This window comes from Argentina anserina, chromosome 2 (assembly GCF_933775445.1).
Source record: "Argentina anserina chromosome 2, drPotAnse1.1, whole genome shotgun sequence".
Classification (NCBI taxonomy): Eukaryota; Viridiplantae; Streptophyta; class Magnoliopsida; order Rosales; family Rosaceae; genus Argentina; species Argentina anserina.
In genome coordinates, this window is record NC_065873.1 from 28,609,409 (window position 1) to 28,621,472 (window position 12,064).

Consider the following 12,064-nt stretch of genomic DNA (forward strand, 5'->3'; position numbering starts at 1 on the left):
CGAACAACATCGACGACTAGCTTTCCCTGTCGTATGTATTTGCATGAGATGCTGCTTTTAATTATTGGATTAACGTATCTGCGTACATTAATAATTCATCACTCATTCCGACTAATGTATTTTATACATTGGAGTATGACGAAGCTTGGGACACCATCTAATGATCTATATATTAAGCTGTACGTGGGTTTGACATCTTATATACAAACGGGCCAGCTAGCTTCACACTTCTTTATAGCTCCTCAGGATCGCACAACGTGTATTTATTTTATCTCTGCGTGGTCAGCTTTTGAAGCACTAAGGTTTAGGTTTCTTGCGGAAGCTAGTATGTAGGCGTCTCGAAGCTTAAAGATATTTATGCAAATCTATCAGCAAAATAAAAACATGCAACACATTGCAGAGCTCTCGATATTTTTTGAATAAACCAGAAATAGTGCGCCGGTGTCGATTGATAAGACACTGGGAGAAGCTCGTCACTTTCTAGTTTCTACACCAATCGACAGTATACTTGCGCTTTTGGGAGGTTGTATGACTCGTATCTTGGATACTAGCTAGAAGCTTATTTACAGCATCGGCAGATTAGCTTCTAATATTGAAGAGGGATAATGCGGGAAAGCCAGGAAGACGAATAAGTCAAGAAGCTGCAATTATGAAACTTAAGGGCAGGGAACCAATCTTAGTGCTAGCTATCAGATCTCGACGTTTGCTCTTAAATATGAATTCGAAGTCTATCTGTCTCTCACACTCCCAACGGTTTACTTAATAGAGACTGGACTAGTCATTATCAACCCAAAACAGCCCTTCCGTTTTACAAGCTAATGAAACTAGTTTACCTTGTTAGGATGCGTTCACTGAACTTGAATGAGATTAAGAGGGAATGAGAAAGAAAAAGAATGGGAATGAGAGGGAATGAGTGATTCACATTCAATTGTTTACATGTTATCGGGGGAATCGGAGAAACAAACATGAATGATTCTCATTTATCATTTATGTGTTTACCAATGTCTAGGAATCAGAATCATTACTAGAGTAATTATTAAAGTGCTCTCACATAAAATGTGATTTATAAAAACGCAAAGTTATTATCGTAATTAAAAGTTTATTCAATTCCTAATTAAATTCACTACATACTCCTCTTCGGAATGGAAATGAGGAAATGAATCCGGATTAGGCCCACTGTCAAGAATACTTTTCATTTTCTTTTTAAAAAGTTATCAAACAACAATTTGAGAGGGAATCATAATGAAAGAGTGGTGAATCATTCTTATTAGGCGTAAGTAAACGCACCCTTAGTGGCTTGAACCAACTTCAATCCGAGATATGTTGCCAAAATAAGGGAGAGCGGCCCGGTGTTGTTTGTCCCGCAATTTGTCTCAAGTAGATCATCAAATCCAATCAGACACCAAGACCTGGTACCACCAGAAATACACACTTGGAAACTAGGACAAAAAAATGAAGCAGATCAGAGACAACCGCATGCAAAGTTGTAAAATTTGGTTGTACCAAACTACCAACTGGGGCAGTGGTATAATGCGATACACAGATCTCACTCATTTCACCTCTACACAACCCCAGAAAAAGGGCAAAAAACGGAAAAGTTTATTGTAATAAATTACTTCATGGGTCTGGTTATGTATCCATCAAAGTTCATGACGCTCTGAATTTCACCGCAACATGTTTCACTTCCCATAAAAAGGACGAGTGACACAAGAAAACTGATGAATAGACTGATGGACTGGAGAAAGTGAAAGAAAACATAACACGTTATTTGTTAACATTTGTACTTTAACTCTCTTTTCCTTTATGGGCGAAATAGTGAAAAGCAATATTTACTATGAGATGCCTATCAACATTACCGAGTCTTTCTAGGTTTGGCGATGGCAACTCCACAGCATCCAAGCAAATGAATGAACCCTGGGTCAAACAAACTTCGATCAAGACTTCAAACTAACATTCCCACATTACAAGAACTCAACATCCCACCCAACACAAAAAATAGCCCGACTACATACTAGAAATAAAACCTGTACTAATTTCATGTCCATGAAACACACACCCGGAATAAAATTTCAGATCTGAACCATATAATTGTAGCATCGAGTATTTAATGTGCACATATAATTTACACAAAAGGCATGACCCAGTTGATGGTGCTTCCAAATAATATAATTCATATACAAGCTACATATTAGAAACAAGCTGCCATCACCTCAATACAAACCAGAAAATCAATGGTATGTAAAAGCTCTTCCATATTATTAGGAAACAAAAGGTAATTCAAATCCAATTAAATAATATGAAGCCAGGGACTTCATATCAGGGGCCATCAGTCTTTAAGATCTGTTCATCTCAGTGAGCACTCACAAGGAATGGGTGCTGGCAAACTCCACATTCAATTGTCTCTGAACCTGAGCTAGGAACTTGGACCTGCAACAATTCCATTACTTCTGTCATCAAAAGGAACACAATGTATATATACAACAGCCACTCCAAGACACCGCAAACATTTGAAACAAGAAAAGTTTAACCTAATGAACTGTATCTCGCGGAGAGAGTATGTTAAGAAACTAACTAAATTATAACTGCCAAGTACAGCATACATGCATATATCTGTATATTATGTGCATGAATCAACTTCCGACCTGCAAGTGGACTGTGCATGTAGGACAAGCAACTTCTCTCATCCGTCTTCCAGATCCATCCGACTTGGAACCTGAGAACGAGCATACAAGTGAAGGAGTGAGGAACAAACATAAATATCTAGCAACTGCAGTAACTGCCACTGATAAGTATCCCCCACTGAACGATTACCAGGTTGGCCCACAACTGAGATTATCATGCAGGCCAATTCTACAATTCAATCTTCACAAGAACAAAAAAACACTACCTGAGGATTCCCTGCGGTTCTTCTCCATCTCCGCCTGTCCAAAGAAAAGGAAGAGATGTCAGTTCACGCCCAAGATACATATGACTAACAACATTATTGATGCAGACCCATGAGACATTATGCTTACAATAGTCAAAACTTAAAATTACACCAAGCGAAATTGAGTGGAGGAGTCCTGAGTTATCGGTCCATCATAAACCCATAAACCTAGATATTCCTGACTAATCTCCTAAGTACAAGGATCGGAAAAAGAAAACAGAGAAACAAAATTACCTGAAGTTTCTTGGCAAGATCTTCATGGCTATGCAACGCTGCAGGTTTACTGGATGCTTCCTTGGCATTACTCAGCCTTTGAGTCACTTCAGCCTGCAAGGACAGTGAAATTTTTATGAAATCAACAATAAGGGTGGTTTTCCTATGCTGTGGATAAAAAGAAAAATTGTACAAAACATATTAAATCAAGCAACAAATGTGCATATACAGATCGCACAAATTCAATTATATACCATAAAATACTTTATAATTGGTTTTTAAAATACTATTCATATATACTTTACACGAAATATTGACACTAATCAATTGTTGCCTATGTGAGACTACCCAAATCAAAAGTTATTTCATAGGGTGACTAACACTGAACGTCCGAAAAAAGAAAAACAAGTTAATCTTAATATACCTGATGAACTGACCTAGTTCCCTGAAAATATATGAAGATTCAATCAGAAACTAAGAATATAACTAACAACCGGTACAACCCTCACAGAAGCGCTTGGCTTATACGTCCAATAGACTAAATCATCACCAACAGGCAATATAAAGGTAGATTTCAAAACATAGGTAATATTCCATTAGAGTCTATTTTAGCAAAGAATGAACAATCACTGCAAATTTAAATGGATTCACAACTTTAGAGTTCTGACATGTAATAGAAAGGACAAGTTGACCCAATTATAGAGATTTTTGAGACATACCATGCACCGATCACAAACTCGAACCTGCAGAGCATTTTCCTCAGCAGTTAATGCTATTCTGCCGTGGGTACACTTGTCACAAAAGATGTCTCCACAGTTCCGGCAATGATGCTAAATTGGAGGAAAAGCACATAAGTTTATAGGAATGATACATGCAAAATAACAAACTCCAAAGAACACCACATCAAAAATACACTTACCCTACGTACAAAAGCCCCAAAATCTGTTCCACATGCTGTACATTTTGAAACTGCTTCATCAGGGACCTAAAGAAAGAGAGATGAAATGACATAAGCAAGAGTCATTTTCCAAGACCAATATTTTACTGCTTTAAGAAAAACTGCAATCATTAGTGCTTAAAAAGGTATATCACTACAACATTCAACTTCATTTACCAAAAAAAAAGAGGCGATTAATAACATTACCCAATGATCTTTTTCCTCATTTCCTGGCTTTATAATGTTCATCCAATCGGTTAATCCTTTCTTCCTTTCTGCAGACTGTTCATTTGTCTTCAAAGATTCAGCTGGCCTGCTACTGCCACCCATCTCCTTGAGCTGAAACACAATTGGGAAAAGCAGAGTACAATTAAATGTTATTCAAACTTTATAACATGATAATATGGAAACCTTGTCTCATATGATATACTGGATAACTACATTATGCTGCTTTCAAAATTGCAAGAAACGCATGTACTATCCATGCATGTCAAAAAGCCAACCTGTACGGTTGCAGCAGTTACTGTATCTAAAAGGGTGTTTGTAGTGTAACTACTTGACTGCAATCTAATTCGTCTTGGTTCAATGTCTACAGAGCTCTTCGACCAAAATGCAAAGGTAGATGAATCTGTCACCTACATTAGAGGGAACAGAAAACGCAGGTTATTGTGAAAGCACAAGCGAAACTTAACAAGGTAACAATAGATCATTAAACGGAAACCAAAAGAACTTACCTCACATCTAGTGACATTCTCAAGGGGATATATTCTCAACGTCCGACTGGTAGCAGGATCAAGCATACGTATACCATCCAAACCAATCTGAGAGAGAAATTTTGATCAGCCATTGTTCTCAATATTGAGCAAAAACAAAAAACTTAAAGTTAAATGAAATGGTGATGTAGTAAACACCATCCATGCCAACCAACATAATGATTCAGAGAGCACTACTAAAAACATCTTCGTATTGAAGATAATGAATTTCTATGGTGCCGCATAGCGATCATTTTGTTTCTAATTTTCTGCACATGGAAGTTGAAAAACATATAGGGTGTACATTTCTAAAACAATTTCATCAGAATACATTCTAACAGTAGCATTCCTACAATTGGTGGCTGATGCCAGTTCCTTAACGTGTCTCGGAACTACAATAAGCTTGATAGACATCAATTGATCAATACTAATGCAGTGCTCTATCAACTACGGAAAGCTTCATTGTATACAAAAACTACAACAACATGAATCGCTCTCTACACCTACACAATCGCATGCCAATCATAATCATAGACGAAAACGCATTAGTAATACTAGCAGAGCACAATGTACCTGGCAAACAACATCCATGGTGCTCTGTCCACCACTCTCGGCCAAAAGCTTAACCCTAAACTTCAACGCCCCACCCTTACTGTCCTCCTGTGTATCGGCCTTCGGCACCGCCCTAACAATCTTGCTTGAGCTCACACTCGACTCTTTACCTGAAGGGAAGCTAATAGCTCTCCCGTAATCATCAAACAACGCCGAGCTCGACGACTTCGGCGCCGTGCCGCGAGCCCCGTAGGGCTCCACCTTGTCGCCTCGGTAGGCATAAACGCCGTCGCCGTAGCTCTCACTGCGGCCTGAATCGTATCGCTTCCCGTACGGATCGGATCCCAAATCGGACTGGCTCCGGGTGTAGCCGCCGTACCGATCGTCCAAATACGACCCGCCGTGGTCGAATTTCGTTAGATTGTCGTAGGCGGACTCGTACGGAGGCGGCGGCGCGGCGGAGATAGGTGGCGGATTCGAGAACGGACCTGGATAAGCGGACGAGAAGGGAGACGAGGGGTTGGAGTTGGCGGGAATCGACGGCGGGAGAGTGGAGTAGCTAGGAGCGGACTGGTGGTGCTGATCGTAGGAAGGATGGTAGGGCTGCGGCGGAGGTGGAGGCTGGTAGGGCGCGTGGGACTCAAACGAGGGGAAGGAAGGTGGCTGAGGGGTGGAGTTGAAGGTTGGGGAGTAGGAAGGGGCGGTGGGAGGGGCAGGATCGGGATTGTGAGAATAAGGAGGGTAGGATTGGGAATAGGGGGAGTAGTCGGAGGTGGAGAAGGGAGGGGCGGAGGCGTAGGGGTTGTGGTGGTGATCGGTGGCGGGAAGGGGGTTGGGGTTGGGGTTGGGATTAGGGTTTTGATGAGGAGGAGGGTATTGATAGTATGGAGCGGAGGAGTAATCTCCGTGCTGCATAGCTCTGAATTCTGTTTCTGTTGTGATGAATTGGGGATTCGAGTTTTTGTTGCTAAAGATGATTCTGTGCTTTTTTGATTAAGGAAGGAGCCGAAAGAGTAGAGAGCTGGGTTACGGTGGCGTTGGTATTATTGGGTACAGGTTAGAGTAGCAAAGTCTCAATGCTCTGAACCACTTGTAGACAAACACGTGTTAATAGTCGAGATGGTTCGATAGGATTACGCGTTTGACTGGGTTCGGGTCACTTCTTCACTAAATGGGCCGGTGTCTGCAAATTAGCAACGCAGAATACGTACAAGACGCAAAGCTCATTGGGGCTTATAGATGGGCTGTAGTGCGGAAGTGTTCATGCACACCTTTTTTAGCTCGACTTCAACGTGAAACCTGTTTTTGTTCTAAACTCCTAACCAAGATTAGCTTGGTAAGAGATCGGGGTCCTTAGTCCCAAGAGAGCCATGACAAACATGAGCTCTAAACCATTGCTCGGAACTTCTTGCATCCTTTTAGCTTTTGATTTTGAGACTCATGAGAGAAGTCTCGTCTTTCTTAAAATAAGGAGTCACAAGACATTTTTGAACCCTCGCTTCCTTACCAACAACCATATAGAAAGAGGACTATAGTAAGCGGGGCAACCCAACCTGATGCACGGAAGCTTCATCAGAGGCTCGATTCCCGCTTTGAAATTGGAATCATAAGCACTCGGAAGTGCGCTCCCGAAAAAGAAGGTTTTGAGAGCGCTACGGAAGCGCGAGGGTGGCTGGGTTTTTATAATTTTCTTTTCTCTTTTTCGACTCTAATATAAATCTCTCTCATAATCTCCATATTAAAGGAATCACTAATTTATGAAGATAAATCAAAATATATAATTGAATGAAAACCCATAAAACATGCAATTAATGCCTCAATCAAGTAGGTTGAATGTGATTTGAGGATTTGTTTGAGCTTTTAGTTTTGTGTGAGGCAACAAGGGCATAGAAGATTATAGATGATTTTAATTTGGAACAAGATACTCACTGAAACTAGATGAGTGAAAAATCAATGTTGTAGATTTTGGGGCTAGACTAGGATGAAGCCTAGAGAGAAAGAACGCAAAGTCATTAAGCATTAGGGTGCGCCGCTCATTGCAAAATGTAGATACATATGTTTTTGATTCCACATACTTGGTTAATGTGCTTAGAGAGATTGTCAGGTGTATGATAGATTGACTGAGAGGTGATGCGCATCATTTGTGGTTAACTACACTACTTGTATCATGTTAGTTATTAAAGTGTTTGTGTTGTTTATGGGGGTTTTACCCATTTTGATAGCAATATTTACCAATAGCAAAACAAAATAATCTTATCTCATGCGGACCAAACAAACTAAAACGTGTCGTCAACTTGTCTTAAACATGAAAAGCATCTACCCCTAAAATATTCCTAAATCACAATAATGGCATCATATAAATCTTTTGTTGTCAATCACAATTTCATTTCCTTACCCTAACATATGATATTGAGCAGCGAAGTGATCGAGGATGCCGGTCAGTGAAGCAATGCACGACATATGATTTCTCTCGAGGCTCAGTGGCCTTAGAAGGCGGCAAAGCGTGCCAAAGTGTAGATATTTGGTTCAGTGACCTTGAAAATGTGGCAGAACACTACGAATTGTTGAGATTTGAGGCACAATGTCCTTGGAATGGTGGTGAATCGTAGCGGAGTGTAAATATATGAGTCTTAATAGCATTAGCGGTACACAATTCAATTGATCTGCTTTTATTTCGTGGTTTACTGTAGTTATTGAGGCTCAGTGCATCATATGTTCTTGATTTCCATCTTTTTGCATTAAATGATACTATTTCCATAAAAAGTTCTTACAATCATTTAGGTTCAATAACTTATTAAGAGTCATTGACTTAAGATGTGTTGGTATTCAAGACCTTTTGCCTTTAATTGGTGATTTATTGTTGTTATTGAACCTCAGTGGAATTGGAAGCACGAAATAGGTTGATTTGAGGCTGAGTGGCATTAGGAGCACGACATATGTTGATTTATGAGCCTTAGTAGCATTGGTAATAGAGTAGAGGGTCGTGGAGGTTGAGATTTGAGGCCCAATAGCATTTGAAGTGCGATGGAGCACGGTGAATGTTGAGATCTAAGACTCAATAGCATTACATGTACATAGTTTCCATTTTCTGCCTTAATTATGGGTAGTATGTCTCTTGCCTTTAATCTGTAGTTTATTGTTGTTGGCTAGTATCTTCAATTCATAGTTTATTGTTGTTATTTGGGTTTAGTAGCACTAATAAAGGTATATCATTTATATATATCTTTTTTACCTCATACGATATCATAATTTAGAGTTGCTAGTGATGGTTAATGACAGTAGCGTGTGTTGTCATTCTTACTATACTGAGTGTTAGAAGTTCTAGACCGTGCTTCGGCATGTGTTGTGATTCTTACATTAACGTGCTTTAGTGTTGTTATTCTCACAATGTTGTGTTCTCTACATTGTGTCATTATGCTACTGAGAGTCAGTACATATGTTATTAAGGGTCTGAATGCTACTGGAGGTCAATATGTGATCGTTCCTGTGTGTTTTGCACTGTGTCAATATGTTTATGAGGGTTAGTGTACACACACATATAATGACAGTCATTATGTGGTGGTTGTTGTGTGTTTTGTGACTTAGACATCATGCAAAGTGTGTTATTGAGGGTCAACATGTTAATATATGTTTGAAGTTTTGAATTTGCTTTTAAAGTTCAGAAGCAATTGTGTAAAAAGATGACAATGGTGTGTTAAAGTTGTTCTAGTTAACATGATTCTGGAATTTTTGCGTCTAATAGCCTTACTATTATAAAATTTGGGAGGTTCTTAAACTTTTTTATGGTCCTCTGATACAACTATTTTGTTGTGCTTCATTTTGATAAATTTTTGTTTTCTCAACGTTTTTTGTTTTGAGTATGTAGCTACTGAGAGTATATTTTCATTTAATGTTTTCTTGAGGGTCGATCATTACTCACTTATGTGCATATCTTATGTAATAATCACAGAGGCAAATAAGCAATGCCCTCAAGAAAATCAGTTGTTGAACAAGCAAAGAAGCACTCAAAAGATGAACAAGCTAGAAGGACTTGAAGAACAAGATATAACAAAAAGATAAGTTGAAATTGACGAAGAGGATGCGACAATTCAAAGGATGGAACAAAGTTGCATAGATGATGCAGAATGTTTGTATATGAACCACACACGATGTAGAAAAATTTGTTAAGAATATGTAAACATGAAGAATTCATCTATTTATATTATATTATAGCGGACACATATATTTTTGTATGAATAAGGATGTTTCGTAATTTAATAATCAACAGAAGTTAGTGCGTCAGATGTTAGCATGTGACCGTATGGAAAAACACAAATCACGGCATGCTATTGGTAAATACTGACACAAAACTATAATTAATGGTAATTATGCATTTATTATAGGCTATAGCAAAATGTTCATCGAGCTATTTTTTTTATCATATTGTTTTTATATAATGTTAGTTATTAATTTGTTATTTATATTATATATTTTTAGATATAAATATATATTATTTTATTATGATGTTTCTAAAACGTAAATATTTTTAAAAAAATTCAAAAAAATCATTTTCGCATTTCTAAACATTTCGCTTCCACGTAATCTCACTCAATTCCATGCAACTTATAACCCAACTTCTTAATGCAAACCACCACTACTCTTCGTCCACATTTAAACCTACCACCATATATACCCACCGTGCATCCTGAACATTCACTTGTGTATTACTCCGATACAATCGTTAGCCACAGTAAATCCTCACTCAATGAGCATGCATCATGTTATACTCGTAAAGTCATCGTTTCCACATCAAGCATATTTTTAAGTCTCGTTTTACTCGAAATCTCACCATCACAACAAAGTCTAGCTTAGAAAGATTTTTGGCATAGTCTCGGAACTCAAAAGGGAGATCGGATCATCAAGCCTAACACCAACAAGCATCGTTGTCCTCAACTTCGAACCCAACAGATGGTATGGACACATAATCCTTGATAGAATGATTAAAAGCGAGAAACAAATTGTGGGTAAATTAAGATGAATTTCGTTTTTTTTTTTCATCTCGTTACTTGGAAGGTTTGTATGTAATCTTGCGTCTCTCATTTTGAACAACTGATATAATCAACATGAGCTGTTTAGTTTAAATTCTTTCATTCTATTTGGACATTATATATATATATATATATATATATATATATCTCTCTCTCTCTCTCTCGCCTCACGAGCTCTTGAAACTAATATTTCTCAGATATTGATACTGATCCACCATAGAAAAGCAATAAAGTACTTGCATACAAGGGAACTCTGTATAAAAAGCAAATGCTGATCGATTCTATCGTAAAAAAAATAGAGGGCCATGACAGTGCTCTGTGGCTCTGTTCTGATGAAATCAACAAGTCGATCTGAACACTTTGTTCCTTTAACAACGAGGGACGCTGCAGATGCAGCTGCTGCTCAGCTGACTCCGCTGGGTAAACTTATTTACCCATGCCCATTAAATATTACTCCATTCGTGTAAGAATTCACTTATCCATATGGCGCTATATTGGAACAACACCCCCACCAAGCAGTTCTACCTTTTCCTCCTTATCACACAGACTTCGCATCACCATGTTTTTATGGGACAAACAGAACTTGCCATATCCAACAGTAACGACAAACCAAACCATGAAGGAGATCGAAACTAAACCCCAGAAGGCCAGAACCAAACACCATCTCATCCGTTCAATTTAATACTTGCAGCTTTTAATAAGTAGATCAAGTATTTGCCCAGACCTGTTTCAAAATCTGGGAAGTACAACCATTGTGATGTTCATATCAAGAGAGACAGTATTCGTGAGAAGAGAGAGAAGAACCAGCTAGGGTTTGCGAATATCCATGCAGATCAGAAGATCTCCATTTCTCGAAAAAGACCACATCATCCTTGCCTTTATTCTAGATACGGTTGTTTGGTTTTATTCATACGCATTGCTTGCATGACCCATTTACATCGCGCGGGACCCGCACCGCGACTAAGAACTCAAAACCAGGACCCACGTGCTCTCTCTCTCTCTCTCTTTTGTAGGACCCTCTGATATAGTCATGTCCCCATGTCCCACGGTGATGGACTCGAACCCGAAAAGCAAGTGGTTCGCTTTGCGAATACCAAAGGCTCTTCTGCTCTCGAGCCATGATGACCTTACCGGCTAACCCGGTTTAACCTTTCTTTCTTTTTTACCCCACGCTTAAACTAAGGTGAAACAAAAGGAAGCCTCGTCTGGGACGGTTTGAGTACATTTCCAAACTTAATGGCGGGCTTTGGCATTGAAACCATCAAAGCCAGAGATTCATACAAGACACCATTTAAGGGGCGGTGGTGACAGTGGTGCGCTGCAGGCTAGGGCTTCGTAATCTTCATCATAAACTCGACGTCAAACTTTGCTTTCATTATCATCTTTCTTTTCTCTCCCCCTTTGTCAGTTACGAATTTAGAACGGTACACTGTTACGGCTAAACGACAGCGTTAGCTGGCCTGAACGCTCATGTGAGTAGTGACCACAATAAACATCCACCCCCACTGGCCTCAAAACATCACTTCTCAAAGATTCTTGATCTAAATAAGGTAATGACAACGTATTTTACAATAACTTACCGTACAGGAAAAAGGATTAATAAGATTCTTCTTTTTACCACCATGATATGAGTCTCAGTACAAAAATATCCCGACTA

General features: G+C 39.0%; 1 protein-coding gene across 1 annotated transcript; it reads right to left on the reverse strand.

Moving 5' to 3' along the window:
- Window positions 1-2,059: 2,059 nt before the first annotated feature.
- On the reverse strand, window positions 2,060-6,379 carry LOC126782098 (protein FREE1). The gene is made up of 10 exons (XM_050507262.1): window positions 5,402-6,379; window positions 4,811-4,897; window positions 4,580-4,711; window positions 4,284-4,415; window positions 4,059-4,124; window positions 3,859-3,969; window positions 3,161-3,253; window positions 2,888-2,921; window positions 2,643-2,713; window positions 2,060-2,427 (listed from the first exon to the last, which is right to left on the reverse strand). The coding sequence occupies exons 1-10, from the start codon at window positions 6,293-6,295 to the stop codon at window positions 2,350-2,352; spliced, it is 1,698 nt and encodes a 565-aa protein (XP_050363219.1). The 5' UTR covers window positions 6,296-6,379; the 3' UTR covers window positions 2,060-2,349.
- Between the last annotated feature and the right edge of the window lie 5,685 nt (window positions 6,380-12,064).